This window comes from Esox lucius, chromosome 6 (assembly GCF_011004845.1).
Source record: "Esox lucius isolate fEsoLuc1 chromosome 6, fEsoLuc1.pri, whole genome shotgun sequence".
Taxonomy (NCBI): Eukaryota; Metazoa; Chordata; class Actinopteri; order Esociformes; family Esocidae; genus Esox; species Esox lucius.
The window spans coordinates 25516241-25538219 of record NC_047574.1 but is presented as its reverse complement, the minus strand read 5'-3'; the positions used below and the strand labels follow the sequence as shown (position 1 = coordinate 25538219).

The following is a 21979-nucleotide window of genomic DNA, read 5'->3' as shown; positions in this document are numbered from 1 at the left end:
TCAATATTTCATTAATGCAATTATCTAATCAACCAATCACATGGCAGTTGCTTCAATGCATTTAGGGGTGTGGTCCTGGTCAAGACAATCTCCTGAACTCCAAACTGAATGTCAGAATGGGAAAGAAAGGTGATTTAAGCAATTTTGAGCGTGGCATGGTTGTTGGTGCCAGACGGGCCGGTCTGAGTATTTCACAATCTGCTCAGTTACTGGGATTTTCACGCACAACCATTTCTAGGGTTTACAAAGAATGGTGTGAAAAGGGAAAAACATCCAGTATGCGGCAGTCCTGTGGGCGAAAATGCCTTGTTGATGCTAGAGGTCAGAGGATAATGGGCCGACTGATTCAAGCTGATAGAAGAGCAACTGTGACTGAAATAACCACTCGTTACAACCGAGGTATGCAGCAAAGCATTTGTGAAGCCACAACACGCACAACCTTGAGGTGAATGGGCTACAACAGCAGAAGACCCCACTGGGTACCACTCATCTCCACTACAAATGGAGGCTACAATTTGCACAAGCTCACCAAAATTGGACAGTTGAAGACTGGAAGAATGTTGCCTGGTCTGATGAGTCTCGATTTCTGTTGAGACATTCAGATGGTCAGAATTTGGCGTAAACAGAATGAGAACATGGATCCATCATGCCTTGTTACCACTGTGCAGGCTGGTGGTGGTGGTGTAATGGTGTGGGGGATGTTTTCTTGGCACACTTTAGGCCCCTTAGTGCCAATTGGGCATCGTTTAAATGCCACGGCCTACCTGAACATTGTTTCTGACCATGTCCATCCCTTTATGACCACCATGTACCCATCCTCTGATGGCTACTTCCAGCAGGATAATGCACCATGTCACAAAGCTCGAATCATTTCAAATTGGTTTCTAGAACATGACAATGAGTTCACTGTACTGTAATGGCCCCCACATTCACCAGATCTCAACCCAATAGAGCATCTTTGGGATGTGGTGGAACGGGAGCTTCGTGCCCTGGATGTGCATCCCACAAATCTCCATCAACTGCAAGATGCTATGCTATCAATATGGGCCAACATTTCTAAAGAATGCTTTCAGCACCTTGTAGAATTAAGGCAGTTCTGAAAGCGAAAGGGGGTCAAACACAGTATTAGTATGATGTTCCTAATTATCCTTTAGGTGAGTGTATATTCCAAATATATTCACGACTGAAGACCACTGAGTGCCCAGCTCATCATTTCCTGAGTGCTAATTGGTTTGCCCCAAGTCATCAGGAAAATTATGTTTTGCAAAAAAAAAAATCAAAACTTGACATTTGCAAAGTTTTGTTGTTATTTCCCTCCAATTGAATCTTTAGCCACATCCACAACCTTATTGGGATGTGAATTAACATAATGTTAACATTTAAAGTAAGACTTTTACAGGGCAGCTGCATTTTAACCGGCCCATGGTCATTTTATTTGTGCGTATAACCATTTTTAAGTGTCAAATTTCACAAACAGAAAAATGGCCCAGTTCATCTGATATCTTTCAGATGGCACATCCACCAATGAGTTCTTCTTTTCTCCTCAGATGCGCCCCTTGTTGACCGGGAGGAGCTGTTCGTCCAAAAGCTGCGTCAGTGCTGTGTGCTGTTTGACTTTGTCACCGACCCCCTGAGTGACCTGAAGTACAAGGAAGTGAAGCGCGCTGGTCTCAATGAGATGGTGGAGTACATCACGCATAACCGCGACGTAGTCACCGAGTCCATCTACCCCGAGGGTGTTATGATGGTAAGAAAAGGAGCACACACACTGGGAAACATGCATACAATCACACCACAGTCACAAGTACATACTGTATATACACCCTGACACAAAGTTTGGAAGACTTTGGGCCTGTTTCTAATCACACTCTGAGTGGAAGGCGGTGGGCGTAAACATGCCATCTCCTCAGTGTGTTACATTCTGACTCTGGTCGATAATGACTTCAGCCTGGCTTCGCTCTCAGAATTCCACCCAGCACACCAATGGGGAAAGAGTCAGCCCTTGGAGCTCCTGGAGTTCATTTTTTCATGACAATTCAGATTGAGCCGAATCCCACTGGAAGAATTGCCGCTGCCTGCCTCTGACATCCTTCCTGGTCTATAACCTCCTCCCCACCCTCCACCATAACTGATGAGTAATAAACCGAAAACAATGACTGAACCATTATTAATTATCCAGTGGAAATCTTCGCCCAGTCAGCTGCTCTCTTCACACAACCTCCATAATTTCCCTTCTCGCTCTCCGTCCTACACGTTTCCATCGTTCTGCCTCTCACCTGTTCTACCGTATCGCTCCCGGCTTTCCACCTCCAGCTCCCCCTCATCTTGCGGCTGTCACCTCTCCCTCCCTTCATGTGAGTGTGTTCTGTAATGACGCTGCCAAGGAGGTTATTTCCAGCCTGTCTCCCCAGTGCCTGGAGGAGGCTCTGTGCTGCAGCAGCCTCAGGCCCAGACAGGAAGCATGTGCTCTGGAAAGCGTCACGTCAGCGGTGGGGAAACGGACACATGGATGCTGCTCTACTGCTGCCTTCCCGGTGGCATTGATAGGAGGGGCTAGCATCAACAGGGTTTCCCAACCGCCAAACCTGGTCAAACGAATACGCTCCCTGCGCCCCCTTTTCGAGTGTGTTTTGCTTTGTCCGAATGGCAGAGAAGCTGCGGTTTCTTAATGTGGTCCAGTGGAGCGGTAGGTTTAGTGGTCCAGTGGAGCGGTAGGTTTAGTGGTCCAGTGGAGCGGTAGGTTTAGTGGTCCAGTGGAGCGGTAGGTTTAGTGGTCCAGTGGAGCGGTAGATTTAGTGGGCCAGTGGAGCGGTAGATTTAGTGGGCCAGTGGAGCGGTAGATTTAGTGGGCCAGTGGAGCGGTAGGTTTAGTGGGCCAGTGGAGCGGTAGGTTTAGTGGTCCAGTGGAGCGGTAGGTTTAGTGGTCCAGTGGAGCGGTAGGTTTAGTGTGGTTTGTCATTGCTGTGCTGACCACCTCCTCTGCTCCGTTTTAGTTTTCGATCAACCTGTTCAGAACACTACCACCTTCCTCCAACCCCACCGGGGCTGAGTTTGACCCGGAGGAAGACGAGCCCACATTGGAGGCCGCGTGGCCGCACCTACAGGTACCGTGAGCCTGTTAACGTGTCTGTATGTCTGTCTGTGTGCCCTCGGGACTGTCAAGACGCAAATCGTGGTCCGACCTTTTTAATCTCACTGGCCTCTCTTCCTCCCTCCAGCTGGTATACGAATTCTTTTTACGATTTCTGGAGTCCCCTGATTTCCAGCCTAATATCGCAAAGAAATACATCGACCAAAAGTTTGTACTGTCTGTGAGTATCCCTCTCATCCTCCAGGCGAACGCTGCAAGTGCTGAGCTGTGGAAACATTTAAGTGGTAATGTGTGTAATATCCTGGCACCCAGGCGTGCGTGCGTGGGTGGGTGGGTGGGTGGGTTAGGACTTACTGAACGAATGGAGACCAAATGTCCCAATGAGTATAGTAAAACCAGAAAAAATTGACCTAATTGGGACCTTTTGCCGGTCCCTGTGAGGCAAAAGTCCATTTCTGCCTCAGGGTTTAGGTTTAGGGTAATACTTACAATTGATTTTATAGTTAGAATTGGGGTTTCTTTAAGGTCCAGGCGTTGTTGGTTAAGTTTAGGGTTAAGGTTAGGCATTACATCTAGGTAAAGTTTAGGCATAAATGTTACTTTATTGAAGTTAGGGTTAGGTTAGGGTAAGGGTTAGGGTTAAGTTTAGGGCAAGGGAGCATGCAATTTCTATTTTCTGGTCCCCATGAGGGAAGCTGTACAAACATGTGTGTCTGTGTGTGACTGTCTGTCTGTGTCTGTCTGTCTGTGTGTGTCTGTCTGTGTGTGTCTGTCTGTGTGTGTCTGTCTGTGTGTGTCTGTCTGTGTGTGTCTGTCTGTCTGTGTGTGTGTGTCTGTCTGTGTGTGTGTGTCTGTCTGTGTGTGTGTGACTGTCTGTGTGTGTGTCTGTCTGTGTGTCTGTCTGTGTGTCTGTCTGTCTGTGTCTGTCTGTCTGTGTCTGTCTGTCTGTGTCTGTCTGTCTGTGTCTGTCTGTGTGTGTGTGTTCCATAAAGCGGTGAGAGGGAATTTAGCAGGGATCCTTCTGGTCCACCTGAGCACATGATGCTTACCATTCCTGCTGCAAAACCATGAATATTGAAACACCACAGCCCTGTGGCAAAACCCTGCCTCTATCAAAACTCGAAGCAATCTAATATTGTTTCATTTTCCATTGATGCGATGTTTTAGACATGTCTGTGCATCAATTATTTGTCCGATTAGTATTTTCTTATCTTATTTGAAGGGGTTTTGTTTCTAGAGTAGCGAGTGTCTCACTGTGTCCGTGGTATTTAATGGGGATTGTTTCCTCCTGATGTTTGACACACCCATCATATGACCGGTCACTCTCCTCCTTCCAGCTCCTAGAGTTGTTTGACAGTGAAGACCCCAGGGAACGGGACTTCCTGAAGACCATCCTGCACAGGATTTATGGCAAGTTCCTGGGCCTCCGGGCCTACATCCGCAGACAGATCAACAACATATTCTTCAGGTGAGGTCGGCCCCCCACGTCTCCTTTCATACCGGCGCACTGTGTGTCCATAGAAATTAAACGACAGATACACTTGCAATAGCAGGCGGTCCTGCTAACGTGGGATGCCCATTTGATTGAGGTGGCTGGTTCTAGTTATTCTATGTCTTGGGGTGCTGCATCCCTTACCATTTAAAATAGGCAATCAGCTCAGGGTGGAAAAGATAAGTAACTGCTGCCAAAAAGAACGGCAATGTTGGGAAATGTCCAGGATGCCATTGATGTGTGTTAGAAGAGTCTGTGTGTTGTTGTTTCCTGTGCCAGGGATTGAGTGTTGACCTTGGTCTGCTCTTTCTTTCAGGTTTATATATGAAACAGAGCATCACAATGGAATTGCCGAGCTCTTAGAAATCTTAGGAAGGTGAGCGCAGCCTGCCATAATCTCTTTAACAATTTTTTTTTATTTAATTTTTACTGTAATCTAAAAACAAAATGTTCTCTTCTTTATCCCCAGCATAATCAACGGCTTTGCCTTGCCACTAAAAGAAGAGCACAAAATGTTCCTGATCCGAGTACTGCTGCCGCTCCACAAAGTGAAGTCACTCAGTGTCTACCACCCCCAGGTACCTGAGTGCTCTGAAGTCACCCCACACACCTGCTGAGTTCCCCTTACAACACTGCTCTCAGTCTCTTTGTCTTTCTCTACAGTTGGCGTATTGTGTCGTGCAGTTCTTGGAAAAGGACAGCAGTCTAACTGAACCGGTGAGTTTAGGTGGTCTTTTCATTGGGAGTGTCCAGGCCAAGGTTTTAAGCCGGCCAATATGCTTATTATAGGGCGAATGTTCACGTTGTGTTTAATGATCTGACGGTCAGGTGATAATGGGACTGTTGAAGTTCTGGCCTAAGACCCACAGCCCCAAGGAGGTGATGTTCCTCAACGAGCTGGAGGAGATCCTTGACGTCATCGAGCCATCTGAGTTCGTCAAGGTCATGGAGCCTCTGTTCAGACAGCTGGCCAAGTGTGTGTCCAGCCCACATTTCCAGGTACACAATGTCTGCCTGAAGCCTGCTCCTGAACTCTACGCTGTTTACTCTTTACACTTTAATGGCCAGAACATAAGTGTGTATTTGTTTTTGTCACTTACTGTTGTCTGAATGTGGAAGGGACCATTGAGTGAACAACAGCTTTCACTTTCTGTAAACTTGCTTGTGTATTTTGTACAGGGGTGTAGAATGGGGGGGGGGGGGGGGGGGGGTCAGTGTGACCCCCTTGAAAATTATGGGATCAATTGACTCTGACTCCCCCCCAATATACAATACAAACCTACGCTGGTGATTTTGTATTAGTGTCTTGCTTGCTCTGGGACCCAGGTGCATATCCAGTGAACTCCAACAGTATTTGAACAGTCAGTTATTTATGGCTCTGCGATACAATGAAAACTTTCAGCTTTAATTTCAGGATGAAAATATGCATTTTCATCCATATCAAATTAACCATTTAGAAATGAAATCACATTTTCTACATAGTCCTCAAAGTATTTGAACAGATGAACAACAAAATAGACATGTTTAGTAGGTTGTTGCATATCCTTTGCATGCAGTGATTGTTTGAAATATGTTATTCAGACATGACCAGCTGCTGGGAATCCCTGGTGATGTTTTGCCAGGCCTGTACTTCTGCCATCTTAAGTTCCTGCTTCTTTCGCTGCCTTTCTGCCTTCAATCTTGCCTTCAGGATCTAAAAGTCATGCTCATTTGGATACAGTAGAATTCTGTCTTCTGCCGCCGTCTGCAGCTACGCATAATTGTACAGATATGGTGGTATGCCAATTCTTTATCCCACCATGCTTGAGGCTAACTCCTCCTTCCACATTACAGTCAAGCCTCTGTGGTTTGGGTGGTTTGGTCATTGTGTCATTTAAATTCCAAATTACTGGAATATAAAACCCTCCCCAAAAAAGAAAAACAGTAAATTGAGTCACTGTCCAAATACTTTTGGAGGTAATTTTCTACAGCAACCAAACAAATGGCCTTTTCAGAACAGTGAGATGTACCAGGTATTGTACAATATCCACCATGAATGAAGACCGCCTGTGGAGATGACGAGGATGGGTAGACTGTCTTTAATGGCTTCCTATGTTTTGTGTTCTAGGTGGCCGAGAGGGCGTTGTACTACTGGAACAATGAGTACATTATGAGCCTGATCAGTGACAATGCAGTCAAGATCCTCCCCATCATGTTCCCTGCCCTCTACAAGAACTCCAAAAGCCACTGGAACAAGTATGACACCTTCAGCCAAAGATCAGTGGTCCTACTGACCTGATGAGCCTCCAGCACGAGCCTGGAAATGATTCCCCTGGTTGTTCTCATTCGAGGGAAGGAATCAATTAATTGTTGTATAAGAAGAACACTGCTCTGTGCTAAAATATTGCTCGCTCCCTAAAAAAAAAAAAACTTTTTAATATAATCCATAAAAAAACATGTACAGCACTCTCTCCCTGAAAGAAAAATTCCAGTGATTCATTTTATGTTAACCTTTCTCTGTCCAGGACAATCCATGGGCTGATCTACAACGCCCTGAAGCTGTTCATGGAGATGAACCAGAAGTTGTTTGATGACTGTACACAGCAGTATAAGGCAGAGAAGCAGAAGTGAGTGTACTGGGCATGCTCAGAGGATGTCTGCAAAGTCCTCTATTAATTCAGAACCTTCCCTTGATTCCCTTCTGAAACTATTGATTCTCTTCCTCAGCGTACAGTAAAATGCCAAGCTAGCAGATTACCTGGTGGTCTCCTGCTTTGTTGTTTTTGTTGGTAATGGGTGTTTTGTTTTCAGGGAGAAGTATAAGCTGAAGGAACGCGAGGAGGTCTGGCACAAAATCGAGGAGCTGGCCAAGCATAACCCTCAGGTGATCCCTGCTGAACGACGCCAAAGGGACCACAACCCCACGGCATGCTTTAAGGAACACTCGCACCACGCGGTTCCAGGACGTCTGCTCAGGAAATTTGTTTTGCGGTTAATTTCCATGTATATATTTGCACATGACTGGACATGTTTATAGATTATATTTATCAATTAACAAGTGAACAGAAGAAAAATCTAAATCAAATCAATACTTTGCCTTCAAAACAGCACAAATTCTTCTAGGGACATTTGTGCAAAGTCATGGATTTTGTAAGCACATAGTCAGGTGTATGATTAAACCATTATACCAAACAGGTGCATTATACTAAACTATGAACATTTTTGAAAGTATTTTTACTTTTACAGCATTTTTTTCACGCCTGCCTATAACTTTTGCACAGTATTGTACTTCTTAGTGTTTGTATCACCAAGAACAACTAAAAGGCAGGACATCCCTTGTAATTATGTTGCTGTGATTGTGTGTAAAATTGTCTGTGTTCTGAGAGGTGGAGGCGGGAATCTCTTATCTTTTAAACAGGGTCATGGTTTAATTAATTAGACTTTATGAAGCCCTTTTGTTCCAGACACATCTAATTATCATCGTTTATCATCTCTCTTGACTGATTCTCAGCTCCAAATGCTTTTAATTAAGAGTAATGGTGCTTCATGAATGTAGCTAAGATTCTGGTGCATGTTTTTGAAGGAGACTATTTGTCTATTAAGCTATACTTTCTTTGCAGATTACAAACCTCCGACCGGGTCTCCACCCACAAGAAGAGGTGTGCTTTTTCTCTAAATGAGTTCAGAGGGCCGTCTGATGGGCTTCTTACATGTGTGTGTATATTTCAGTCAGTGTTCAGAACAGATCCCACTCATTTGTGTCAACCTTGTCTGCCAGTACATGATGTACAATGAGAGTCCAGGAGGGGTGCCCTTGTATTCCATGGAGACGGAGACGCCCACAGCCGAGGACATTCAGCTGCTAAAGAAGACTGTCGAAGCGGAGGCTACACAGGTACCAGTACACAGCTGCGTTTTTGGTTTTTGTACATTTAATTGATTGATATTAATTATTTTCCCACATGTCATTTTCCCACTGATTGGTTAAAATGTCAAATAGAAATTAGGAGTGGTCTGTGTTAATGGTGAAACCTGTTTAAACAGCTGTTAAGTAAAGTGACATCAGCCAACCTGCAGACTTTGTAAAACCCAGTAACTTACCTACACAGCTACTAAATCAATGAACTGGCAATCCCTTTGTTTGTTCCACTCATACCACATGCAGTACACCCACACACAGACTCTCCCCTTCTTCCTCTTCAAACCCATTCACGTCCATTTCTCCATTCATTAGACCATGTGGGTTCATTTGAGGGATTTTATTGCTGTATTGAATCTTGAACTAGCAGTCTCATCTCATTGGGTTCCACAGGGGATGAAGGACATCAAGAAAGACAAGGTGTTGATGCGGCGGAAGTCGGAGCTGCCACAGGATGTGTACACTATAAAAGCCCTGGAGCAGCACAAGAGAGCGGAAGAGTACCTGACGGCCAACGAGGAGGCCCTCTGACCAGGGAGCGGCGGCACGCTCGGCTCCCGACCCCTCCCCACTTCTCATCCAAACAATCGCCTGCCGTAACCTTGATCATCCCCTCTTCTACATGTCCCCCTTGACCCCTCCATCTCTGCCGGAGAGCCCTGTCTACCGAAAACCAGGACCATCACGCATACTCTCCTATACGCACACAGGAACGTAGAAATATAGAAACACACTCACACACCTGTTGTCTTTCCATTTTGCACAAAACTACTCACACAGACTTGACCACAGTGGGCCGCCGGTCATTAGGCAGCACAAGGACAATAACGACATGACAGTATTAAGTGTAAGCGTCAACCGTCGGTGAAGCATGTTTCTTTGTTTTGTTTCAGTGTCCTTTTGGACCGGTTCTGGTTGTCCTCATGTCCCTTCATCCCACTGAGATCTGCTGCGCCAAAAGGCCAGATAGCACGCTGACTCGGCCGGGTAAAGCCCAAGTAAAACAAGACTATTTTGGTTTACCGACAGAGAGCGCTAGTGTGACCGGTCCTCCTGCTAGCTTGGAGGGGTCGTGGGTACGGCGGATAGACGTGCTTTTGTCTTGCTGGAAGTCCAGTTGAAGTAGTAGTTCTGCTCTTCAAAAACAGCCATCTGTCAGGTCAGGCCCATAGAACGTAGAAACGGCTAGCTGCTTAGAAACAGCATGCCCATAGAGCGTAGTGCATTTCGGAAATACCAAGTCTTGGACAAAACTCTGGCAGGGCAATGACAACAAGAACACTACAAATCGAGATTGCTGCCTTTATCTGAATTTAATGATTTGCTGGATGTCAGTCTCCTCCATTAAATGTTTTTTTTTTTTTGCTGGTTTCATGCTGTAGTTTTATCTACATAATGCCACCTCTTTGCGTCCTTTAAGTCATCGCCTTACAGCATCTTTTGAACAACATCCTCCCTGTTGGTTAGTAATGTGCTAATAGCAGGATTGTGACCTTAGATTATTGGCGGACGTCAGAATCAATGAAAACAATCACTTAGTTTTAGACTTAGCTGCTCACACTGTGTACAAGTTGGTTTTACTCCATTTTTAAGATCTGTGTTTTGTAGTTTACAAAACTGATACAACTTAGTTTTTCCCCCCTTGATGGCCGGTCCATTAAAGTACTTAAGATACAAAACAAGGATATATTAGCTATTGTCCAAATGTCCTTACAAGAGAATGAATTGTGAACAAATGTCTGAACATGTAATAGAGCATCTGTTAGGAAAATAATTCATTCTGTCAAAAAGGCTGCATGTACACAGGCTAATTTTGATATTTTTCCACTTGTCTTCTGACCAATCATATCAGCTCTTGCCAATTATATCTGATGTGATTGGTTAAAAGACCAATGTGTGGAAGATCTCAGGCTTGAATTGTCTATACTCTTTTTTGGAGTATTAAGGTTTTTTTCCCTAATTGCTTATACCTCAAAAGTATATAGAATTACTATTATTCCCCACAAACTTTGCTTTTGTGACCAGGACAGTGATATTTGGAAATGTACCTATTTTCCAGCATATTCAAGATAGACAGGGCTTCCTGGGCAATCACAAGGCCAAAAACTAAGTGGGCTGTAGGATGTCCCTCAAAGTCCATATCCTTGATGCTCATCTTCATAAATTCAAGAAGAACATGGTAGCGTACTCAGAGGAGCAAGGCGAGCACCTCCACAAGGATATACTGGATTTTGAATGCCGCTGCCAAGGACAGTATAACGAGAACATGATGGGAGACTACATTTGGGGGCTGATTCGTAAAAGTGATTTACAGTATAATCGTAAATCTCGAAAAACTATTCCTAAATCTTTTGTAGTAATTTTTGTATGACTTTAGTTTAAATACATGTTAATTTGAATTCATATGTTATTATTTTCTGACTATGTGAACAAAAAGACCCCAATTTGCCTATTTTCTCATTGGAAATATGTGATTTTCAAAAAATCACTGTCCTGGTCACAAAAGCACGTTTGTGGGGAATAATAGCCATTTTCTATACTTTTTAGGCATAAGCAATTACAAAATAACACTTACTACCCAGGAACAAAAATGGTGTTACATAATGTTATCCTAAAGATGTTGGTTATTAGGAAAGACAGACATAACCTGATTCACTATCCGTCCATTCTTTTTTGCTTGTTAAAGATTGTATTCTCACTCTCCTGTCTACACTCTGGAAGTCATGTTGGTTGGACAAGTTATCCATTCCTTCCTTACTCATGGTTGTGTTCATTAGTGTTTCTGCCCCTGTGGCTAACATCAACTTTGCGTCTACAGTTATAACTCTGTAGCATCTTCTGGCCTTTCTTTCTTACCTGTTAGACTTGCTGATGAAATTGCTCCTCTGCAAAGGTGGCAACATTGCAGAAAGGAAAGGGTTATTTCACTGTAAGTGTAGGGAATCTCTACAAAATATCGTATTCCCTTTTCTTGTCTGGCTTTAAGTAGGTCTCTGTACTAGATTGTGCTCTACAGTTTCTTTCAACCGCCTAAGCAATATTTTTAACAATTAAGAAACAAATGCACTTAAAGTGTATGGAAGTGCGCAAAACAATCCTCCGTTTAGGACTATCTACAGATGAAAAAAGAGACTTGCTTCATTCAGGCCCATTATATAAGATAAAGGAAAGCCTGTGGTTACTGTTGCAAATATTTGTGTACTGTATGATATTGTACTGTATATTGCTTAGGGTTTCACCCCCTTGTCTTGTAGGTTTATCAGACTAATCACTTCAAACATCTCTGAGAACGCCTCCTTTGGTTTTATTTCCCCACTTGCTTCACAAAGTCATAATTTCTTTGTCGTATGGTCTCGTCTACTGAGCTTTCAATCACTCGAACAGCAGGGATTAACTCACTTCTCCTAGGCTGCTGGGCAAAATGACTGGTCATCTCATCCATGCTGGTTAAATGGGTGTCAGCCATAGGGTCTTTCTATGAACACCATGTTACAGTTAAGCTGTTTGGAGCTGCTTACAGGTGTGTTCTAGAGTATTGGCACCCTTGCACTTTCTTCAGATGACTCATACTGTTGCTAAAAAAAGTTGAAATTGATCAAAGTTGTTGATCAACATTGTTATAGTTGTTGACCACAATATTTCATGTCACTGTTAATATATAACTGTAGGTTTTGATTCAAACCCTAATTCCCCTTTAAATATGAAAACAGATGGCATTCACAAAATTGACACCCTAGACTCAATATTTTATAGGACAGCCTTTGGCCAAAATAAGTGGTTCCTATAACTATGGATGTGTTTCCTGCACCTCTGTACTGGCAGTGTGTACCCCTTGTCTTGTGCATATTTGAAGGGTGCCTCCCAACTGCTGTTTTCAGATCTTTCCACAGGTTTTCAATAGACTTTAGATTGAGACTCATTGCTGGCCATTTCGGAAAAGTCCAGCATTTTCTCTCAAACCATTCCTGGCTGCTTTTGAAAGTTTGACATGGTGTTGCTGAAACACCCTTGACATTTGACGGAGACCCAGCTTTCTGACACTGGGTTTGACAGTGCGTTCAGAAGTTCCTTGGTATTCTCCTGATGCCAGGCACATGTTCCAGGCACCTAGAGCAAGAGGCAGCAAAGAAACTCCAAAACATAATTGAACCTCCATGTCTGACTGTAGGGAAGGTGTTTTTTAAAAGCTTAATTTCGTTTTCTGTAAACATAAAGAGAGGGTGTGCTTTACCAAAAAGCTTGAATTTGGTCTCATCTGTCCACAGATGGTCCCAGAAGGGTCATGTTCAGGTGGGTTTTGTTAAACTACATTCAAGCTTTTTCATGTTTTTCTCTCATTAGCGGGTCTGCTATCATACAACTGTGTTTTACCAAGTCAATGAAGGAAAGTGAGAGTTGAAAATATTCTTTCTTGTGTCGTAAGGTCAGCGTGGCTCTGTGAGGCAGTTGATCAAGGTGTTTTCTTAACATCCTTTGCTGTGATCGCGTCCAGGGATGTTAGCTACAGTGGCTTGGGCCTTATACTTCTTGGTAACAGGAACATCAAGTTCTCTGCAGATTGTCTGTGCTTGGCTACAATCTAGTGCTGACCTCCTCAGACAATTCTCTGTTTTTTTTACTCCATGCTCATTGTGATACAAGGTGACATAAAGCATGAGAATAAGTTATTTTCTCTATTCAAATTAGTTGAAGTGATTTTCCTATTTCAGGCACTTGCAACTCACCACAGGTGCGTTTAATTCCAAATTCCCCAAGAGGAGAATCATCTGTTTGAAATCAAATGGTTTCCAAGTACTTCTAGCGGTGCCAATAATATTGTCTGGGCCGTTATAGGATTTATTTCTGGAATAAGAAAAGGTTGAATAAATTATCAATTTCTGGGGGTTGGGTTCCACTGTAAACCAAAGCAATACAAATGTGGATACTAAAAGAGTCAAGAATTTCAACAGTTTTCTAGAAGAAATGGTATATTATTGGAGTAAAGTGCAAGGGGGTCAATACTTTTGACCACAATTGTATATAATCAGAGTTGGAACCCTAACTGTAAATCTGTTTATCCCGTAAACATAGAAATACTTATCTTATGCAAGTACTGTGCTCAGTAATCATAGTAGCGATTATCTCTACATTGGCCCTCAATGGAATCAAAATCTCATCCGCTGAGATTGGATTGGGCATGTCTCATCCTCTTGGGGTATTCACATGTTGCCCTATGAGGTCTAAAACCTTAGTTTTATTTTCAACCTGAGTTTGCACACACCTCGTGTCCCAGGTCTAAGTCAGTCCCTGATTAGAGGGTAACAACAAACAAAGCATTGAAACTGGCGATGCGATTCAGTGAAGTCTGAATACGTTACAATGAATAAGTCATAAGAATGAATGTAATACTATTCTCTCACTTGACTAAAACAAATGCATTCCAAAAGGTAACGGTTAAGACGTTCCAGACTCCGCCAGAGGGAGTGTCATACCGGGTCACTACACACCATGTTTGTGGAGTGATGACATGGTTCTGTCCTGAGGTTTGTCCAGCAGCCACACACACACCAACTGAAGAGGACATTTTGAAACAAAGGCTCTCCAGTCCCCCCCACCCACCCCTCCCTCCCTCCTCTGCCCCTGCCCAGTTCTGACAATAATCTTAAGCTGCTTTCCAGGTCATAATGTACATATGTTGTACTTTAATTAGGTAGAGCATTACATAGTATTAAAGTCATATTTTGTACAGATGTTCATGTATGTACAGAACAAAATAAAGTCAAAAATAAAGTGGACATGTTTGACATCCATTGAGTTTGGGAATCTTCATGATCAAAGCACTGTATCCATCATTGATTGACCAAGCTGAGGACACTATGCAGAATTTGTTACAAAACACTAATTCTAATTTCTTATGGATAATCATATGCACATTAAATTAAACAAAGACAATGATTAAACTTATTGCAATATGAATATGGTAATCATGGCAAAGAAAACAAAAAAACAACCAAGGCGATCTGGTGTTGAAAAGGGTGGAATGACTGTACAACGGAATATTTCAGAAAACCTGGGCAGGGGATATTCTTGGTTCATGTAGATCAGTGTTCCTGTCGTTGGAGCCAACTAACACTGAGCATCACAAGTACAGTATAAATACAACTACATAGATTTCTGAGCAGAAGCAGTCAATTAGCTTGATCTGAAAAACAAATAGTAACCAGACTAATTTGACCACAAATCTATCAAGGGCCGTAAGCACCATGTTAGAAGTAGTGAATACCCAAAGGCTTCTTTCAAACATCATCATGAGAGATCTGCTAATCTAATAGGAAAAGGACATAGAGGGGATTTCATCATCTCTTGAGAACTGACATGCCTTGGACCTATGACCTGCTCAGGACGTACGTTCAAACTCCAATGAAGTGTGACGGTGAAAAGCACAGTTAAAATAGGTAAGTCTTATGCGGTAATTCAGTCTTATTTCCGTTCAAGCCTCAGGCCTTCTGAGCTTTGGCGGGTTTGGAGCGTCTGCTGAACCATGTCCTTCCACTGGTCATCTGAGATTTGCTGAGCCCAGGCTGGGATAGCCAGAGTGGGCAGGGCAACTGCTGCCATTGTCCTCTTGACCAGCTCCACGTGATCTGAAGCACACAAGAGGTCACGTCAGCACAAAACATTACATTGAGACTTCATGGTCCAAGAAGTCTGTGAGCTACACTGTAATGGAGCAGTAAGAACTACGATCACTTCTTACATGCAGACTATAGTGGCCACACTGTGCGAGCATCGCAAAATAAATGTAAACTGCTCATGTGCATCTGCGTTGCCATGCGTTCAAATAGAACCTAGTCCTTTATCTGGCCATCATCGGTTGACTCCAAAAAATTACCCCACTAATGTCAAGAGAAAGGGAAGGATAAGGATTTATTTAAATATATTTACAGAAAAACGACATTGGTTTCCCCTTTTTTCAATGGATTACTCCTCGGAGTAGAGAAACACATGATAAGGTACGACGCCATGTCAACATTTTACAAATATCCACCTGTGTTTCAGGGAAAACAAAAGGCAGCAAAGTCACCAAGTCAACTCAATGTCTGTGAACGTTTCACATAACTATCTCAGAGTTGTTTTCACATCTTTATATACTGGATTCATTTCAACTCAGCCATTTGGCCTGCCTGTCATCATCTCGTCTGGTGAGGATAGACTAAATTTGCGGATCAGTGTGTACGCCGTGCCTAGCCTACGTTAGGCACTCTGAGTACGTTGTGTGACTTTAGATGAACCGAGTCAGGCTGGGGTCCTCACCTTCATCCATCGGGATGGATGCTGCGCTGCGTTGGGCAGCGGCTGCTTCCGGATCCTCCTCCGCATCACTGTCCTCAGGTGGGGGCTGGGGGAGGTGCAAGCCCATCGACTGGGGGGTGGGGGTCGAGACAGTTTGATCAGGGTCTTGTCAAGTAATGCGAAAACAGACATTTCATTGACCCTTCTCTATGTATGCGATGAACATACGATGACAAGAACTACTGCACAGGGTCGTATTTTGTTTACAGTGGCAGGTCGTAATTTGTATACAGCGGCAGGTCGTAATTTGTTTACAGCGGCAGGTCGTAATTTGTATACAGCGGCAGGTCGTAATTTGTATACAGCGGCAGGTCGTAATTTGTATACAGCGGCAGGTCGTAATTTGTATACAGCGGCAGGTCATTATTTGTATACAGCGGCAGGTCATTATTTGTATACAGCGGCAGGTCATTATTTGTATACAGCGGCAGGTCGTATTTTCTTTACAGCAGCAGGTCGTAATTTGTATACAGTGGCAGGTCGTAATTTGTATACAGTGGCAGGTCGTATTTTGTTTACAGCGGCAGGTCATATTTTGTTTACAGCGGCAGGTCATATTTTGTTTACAGCAGCAGGTACCTCTATTCGCTCTTGGACCGCTTGCAGTTGCTCTGCTACTGGGGGCATGTCCTCAGGTTGATCTCCAGGTGCGCCATTTAGTCCATCAGGGTCCTGGTTTAGCGGCTGGTAATAGTACCCTCCATTTTCCTCCTCTTCACCTCCCACACCGCCTTCATCTTCATCCCCGCTCCACTCGCCCCCTACCTCGGCCACGCCGCCGTCCGAGGGCCGCTCCTGTCCCAGCTCCTCCTCAGAGTTCGGTAAGATTCTCTCAGGACCCATCTCGAACGCTATCTCCACTTCCATCCACGGACGCCTCACTCAGACACAAGCCCTCCTTGGGAGTGTATTGAGGGGAAGAAAATCAACGTCAACACTGTATGCAATCCTTACTGTTTGGCTGTGGCTTGTACATTTGTGACGTATGTTCATTGTTCACCTGAAAGGAAGCATTGCTCGTATTTGTTTGTGACTACTAAACTTTGCTGCATTATGAAATTCCCCCAAAGATAAATAAATCTTCAACAAACTGCAGCTGCTGAAGATGCTTGAACCAGCCGCAGTGTTAAAGGGGAAGTGCCTCATTTGTGCCATTGATATTCAGAACTAAAGCTCACATGAACCCTTCCTCATACCATGTACACTTAGATATAATAATACACCAGGCTGCAGGCAGCCTTAGAAAGGAAAAATATGCATATAAATGATGAATGGTGTAAGAATTAAAGGAACTGAACTGAATGTAACTGATTATTGATAGAAGCAAAACATACACAGAGATTCAGCTCAGTAAATCCAAAAATGATTGAGTGACTCATTCAATTTAATTGCATGTCAACGGCTGGCAACAATGAACAAGAAAATGACTTGATTAGATGCACAGAGCAAGAATTATTTCAATTTGTTGATTACTGATTGTTATTATAAGCAGCTTTGAAGAAAAATAATATGTAACTGGAGTCTGTGCTCAACAAACCTAAAAACTAATTAGTTTGCAAACAATATCTGCTTATTTATAATCTAATCTGACAGCAGCTGCAACTAAACAATTTGAAATGTAACAAGAAATACAATTAATTTATCTGCCTAGCAATCCCATATTGTTTAAAACACACATTTACAAATCTGTCACAGTTAGAAGCCGTCTGGGACTTACGTTTTCAGTTCATTGTCCGCCAGGAGGGGGTCCTACATGCTCTGGGCTATAACAAGTTTGTAAAAAGGCACTGGCTTACCATCAGTTCTCCCCAGAATAGCAATCTTACACACAGCTGATTAAACTCCAGAAATGAGTGACAATTGGTTTTGGCAGGATGAAGCTCCAACATGACATTATTATTTATTTAATAAAAACGTCAAAGCTTCAGTTCAAAAACACTAAACCCCCCTGGCACTGTGTTGCCAGTGCAATCAGTCTTGAGAAACATGCCCTGTTTTCACAAGACCGATTGAGAAAACAGGATATACTCAACTATTTTAAAATGCTTTATCACTGATATGAAATATACATTCTTTGGATTATGCATATGCTTGTTATGACAGGTTTTCTGAGCTCAGGAATCTCCAACAGGATTTACTATTAAAGGAACATCAGATGAAATACTTTTAATACTATTCAAAATATGGACTGACAGAGCAATTCTGTTAATCAAGATCTATAAATCCCCAAATTCAATAAAGCTTATACATTCAATTATCTCTTGGGATCCTATTCTGTTGCTGGATCAGCCAAACTGTGGGTGGCAGTGACAAAGATGAAGGACACAATTCATGCATGAAGTGAGAGCTCTATAAACCCTTAACATATTATGGTGTGTAATAATATCGTGTCATTTCACTAACCTTGAAAAAAACATTTATTTAGCCGTACTACGGATCTTCGTACAATGCTCAGTGGCTGTAATCGTGATAGTTATGTGAAAATCCATATTTTAACTTACAAATGGGTTTTGATACAGGACTGGCTAATTGTGATTGTGAGTATCCCCTCAGTAAAATGACGCAGGCTAACGTTATTAACTGTCGGTGTTTAACTAGTTTAGAGGTCTTCGACCCTCTCCTAAGGAACCCCAGCAATTCCATGTTTTTGATCTAATCCAAAGCAAACACAACTGATTACATTAGACATGTCATGTAACGTTAACTAGCTAATAATAACGAATTATTTTCTCGAAGCAAATGGTGGACGAGCATGGCAACACAGAGAGGCGAATCTTAATAGTTAGCTCCCATCTACTTCTAGTTCTGGACTCCTTAACACGATTGAATTGACCAATCTGCAAGCTAACTTCTCAACGACGTCGTCAGCTAGCTAGCTAGCTGTTTTAGCCGGTTTTAGCTACCAGTTCATAAGGTGTCAGACTGCCAGATGAAGGACACAATTCATGCATGAAGTGAGAGCTCTATAAACCCTTAACATATTATGGTGTGTAATAATATCGTGTCATTTCACTAACCTTGAAAGTTTGTTTTATTTCAACGTTTTGGTGGTCCACTACCAGAAAATGTTAATATTGTTGTAGTTCCTGTTCCTGTTACGTCGAGGAAACGGAAATCGACGAAAATGACGTCATCGTGTTTTTCGCGCCAGTATGTGTACCAGGAGGTGGCACCATATACGCGTAAGCGGTTTATAGATGCATTCACATAAATGCAACAAATCACACGCTTGTAATATATTTTTAGGCATATTTTTCTCTGTCGGTGTTCTGAACAGTTAAGATATGCATATATATTTCTGTGGCAGTATTCGGGGAGGTAGACAGGATGTGATTATTTATCAAAGAATTGTGCAGACATTACAGAAATATGGAGAAGTTCTGACAGAGCACGTGAGTCACAGTGATCTGTCAGAAAGAGGTGAGCGGTGTCCTTGGTTCTTTTTTCCTGTAAGAATTTGTGATTGTAAATTGTGAATTAATACAACGTGCTTCAAAAAATATTATTTCATTATGATTGTGTAACTGTCAATGATTGCTGGAATCCGGCACCTCTATTGTCTTAGGTGAGGATGCTGTGCAGGACGGGGATAAGTTTATCCACGATCGAGATATGGAATGGCTTGTGATGTCTGATGGTAAGGTTGCCTAAGTTAGGATGTCTTTGCCCTGGTGGACGTATGTACATTAGGAATTTATATTTTGTCAGTATTAGTTTAAATAATTAAAACTGTTTAGTATAACGACTAATGGAATGCCAGTCCTCATAGATCAGACTGTTTGTGGTTTAAAAAGTGACTCCTTTGTTAATGTTTTAGTTTTGGATTCTAGCTTTAAATACATTTTTTATGGAATAGCAAAGTTTTTATCTCTGTATTTGCATTCGTTTTCATGTTTAAAGCTAAAAGAGTGTTTGTTGCTACAGTACACAATGATTTTAGCTAAATGTTACTCTTGTTTGATACGAAGTAATAATAGCTGAAGTGACACAGCCCTCTCTTGGAGTTGGGTATGAACTGGGAAGCGCTCGCGGCATGCGCAAGAAGATCCTCTGTCTTTTCCAGCCCTCCTCTGGAAAATGTAAGATTAAAGATTGATTTTGAGGAATAATTACCCTTTATTTTGTGCATCATTGATTGTGATCTACAGTTATGCTCAAGTTTGCATACCCTTTTAGAATTGGTAATATATGTACCATTTGTAAAGAAAACAAGAGTATTTTATTTCTTATTGGATTCACATTCAACGGTAGGTCATAACAGAATGGCACAATCATAAAACAAAACATGGCAACAAAGAAAAACATGAACTGACCCCTGTTCAAAAGTCTGGATACCCTTAGTTCTTAATACTGTGTATTGCCCCCTTTATCATCAATGACAGCGTGCAGTCTTTTGTCATAGTTGTCTATGAGGTCCCCAATTCTTGCAGGTGGTATAGCTGCCCATTCGTCTTGGCAAAATGCCTCCAGGTCATGCAAAGTGTTTGGTCTTCTTGCATGAACCGCATGTTTGAGATCTCCCCAGAGTGGCTTGATGATATTAAGGTCAGGAGACTGTGATGGCCACTCCAGAACATTCACCTTTTTCTGCTGTAACCACTGGAGATTCAACTTGGTCTTGTGCTTAGGGTCATTGTCGTGCTGGAAAGTGCAAGTGCGTCCCATGTGTAGCTTTAGTGGTGAAGAATGCAAATTGTCTGCCAGTATTTTCTGATAACATGCTACATTCATCTTGCCATACATTTTCACAAGATTCCTTATTCCCCAGAGTTCACACCCCCCCAAAACATCAGTGAGCCACCACCATGCTTCACAGTGGGGATAGTATTATGTTCACTATAGGCCTTGTTGACCCCTCTCCAAACATAGTGTTGATGGTTGTGACCATAAAGCTCTATTTTGGTCTCGTCACTCCAAATTACATTGTTCCAGAAGCTGTGTGGCATGTCAAGGTGTTGTTGGGCATATTGTAACTGGGCATTTTTGTGGCATTGGCGCAGTAAAGGCATCTTTCTGGCAACTGGACCATGCAGGTCATTCTTATTCAAGGATCGTCGTATTGTGCTGCTTGAAACAACCACACCATCTTTTTCCAGAGCAGACAGTATTTTTCCTGAGGTTACCTGTGAGTTTTTCTTTGTATCCCGAACAATTCTTCTGGCCGTTTTGGCTGAAATCTTTCTTTGTCTACCTGACCTTGGCTTGGTATCAAAAGATCCCCACATTTTCCACTTCTTAGTAAGTGATTGAACAGTACTGACTGGACATTTGCAAGGCTTTGGATATCTTTTTATATACTTTTTCATCTTTATAAAGTTCCATTACCTTGTTACGCAGGTCTTTTGACAGTTCTCCGCTCCCCATGGCTCAGTATCTAGCCTGCTCAGTGCATGTTCACTATCCTTAAATAAAATACAGTTGTTTTGCATGATCAGTCATATTTTCAGAATCAGTGCCATAATTTCACAATTTCTTGAGCACAACTGTACGTGTAACAGAGCTGAGAAAAAAATTGTTAGACATCATGCTATACGTTTTTTTTTTTTAGAATGCTTGTTGAGTTGTGCATTAATGTTATGTAATAAATTATAATAAATAAAACACTTGCATTTAATCGTGGAATATTTATTTTATCTGATTAATTGATTAATCACAATAAAAATGAATGGATCAATGAATTATCTAAATAGCCCTGAATTGACACCTCATTGATCCTTGGATTTCTGGACACCTGCAATCAACTGCAAATTCTAAAATCAAGACTAGACAACTGATAGCTCTTTTCTCTGAGCACTAATTGTAAAAACCTACACACTTGCCTAATAAGAAACAGCTGTCCCACTGTAGTTATTGATCTTATATGTCACTTCTTCCCATCCAGCATTGTCTGCCATGGTCAGAGGGGCAGTTGATGGGTCCCTGTTCCAGGTGCGAGACTACAAAGAGGAGGAGGTAGAGGGAATCCTGGAAGAATACTTCAAAGGACTCTCAAAAGACTGAGACAGTCGAACTGAATATCAAAGGTGCATTCAAATGTTCAGCATTAGATATGTTTGCTGCCTTTGTTCTATGACTTTCTCAATGGACACATTCATACAAAAATAGATTACTTTACATTAAAAAAAGAAATATTGGGTTTAATGTGTTTTGAATACATTTTCTACAT

The 21979-nt window shown here is 42.3% G+C and overlaps 3 protein-coding genes across 4 annotated transcripts in view; 2 read left to right on the top strand and 1 right to left on the bottom strand.

The window, feature by feature from the left end:
• ppp2r5d (protein phosphatase 2, regulatory subunit B', delta) overlaps positions 1 to 14255 on the top strand; it is a 31703-nt gene extending 17448 nt beyond the window's left edge. The window contains exons 5-18 of the mRNA XM_020047421.3: positions 1548 to 1747; positions 2994 to 3104; positions 3219 to 3311; positions 4429 to 4559; positions 4900 to 4959; positions 5053 to 5161; positions 5247 to 5300; positions 5412 to 5582; positions 6691 to 6818; positions 7088 to 7189; positions 7374 to 7446; positions 8183 to 8221; positions 8341 to 8457; positions 8875 to 14255. Of these exons, the coding sequence (XP_019902980.1) occupies positions 1548 to 1747; positions 2994 to 3104; positions 3219 to 3311; positions 4429 to 4559; positions 4900 to 4959; positions 5053 to 5161; positions 5247 to 5300; positions 5412 to 5582; positions 6691 to 6818; positions 7088 to 7189; positions 7374 to 7446; positions 8183 to 8221; positions 8341 to 8457; positions 8875 to 9012 (1526 nt within the window). The 3' untranslated portion in view covers positions 9013 to 14255. The remainder of the gene's footprint in view (positions 1 to 1547; positions 1748 to 2993; positions 3105 to 3218; positions 3312 to 4428; positions 4560 to 4899; positions 4960 to 5052; positions 5162 to 5246; positions 5301 to 5411; positions 5583 to 6690; positions 6819 to 7087; positions 7190 to 7373; positions 7447 to 8182; positions 8222 to 8340; positions 8458 to 8874) is intronic.
• On the bottom strand, positions 14132 to 18939 carry mea1 (male-enhanced antigen 1). Of its 2 annotated transcripts, XM_010896234.5 has the most exons (5): positions 18831 to 18916; positions 17531 to 17576; positions 16393 to 16711; positions 15775 to 15883; positions 14132 to 15104 (listed from the first exon to the last, which is right to left on the bottom strand). In XM_010896234.5, the coding sequence occupies exons 3-5, from the start codon at positions 16678 to 16680 to the stop codon at positions 14941 to 14943; spliced, it is 561 nt and encodes a 186-aa protein (XP_010894536.1). In that variant the 5' UTR covers positions 16681 to 16711; positions 17531 to 17576; positions 18831 to 18916; the 3' UTR covers positions 14132 to 14940. The 2 variants fall into 2 exon arrangements, with proteins under 2 accessions (XP_010894536.1, XP_010894535.1); XM_010896233.4 differs by lacking the exon at positions 17531 to 17576 and having other exon boundaries at positions 18831 to 18939.
• A 30-nt stretch (positions 18940 to 18969) lies between these two features.
• Positions 18970 to 21979, top strand: dnph1 (2'-deoxynucleoside 5'-phosphate N-hydrolase 1). Its single transcript, NM_001304183.1, is given in 4 exon segments — positions 18970 to 19233; positions 19379 to 19450; positions 19782 to 19892; positions 21695 to 21979. Coding segments are annotated over 4 exon segments (438 nt in total). The 5' UTR covers positions 18970 to 19097; the 3' UTR covers positions 21814 to 21979.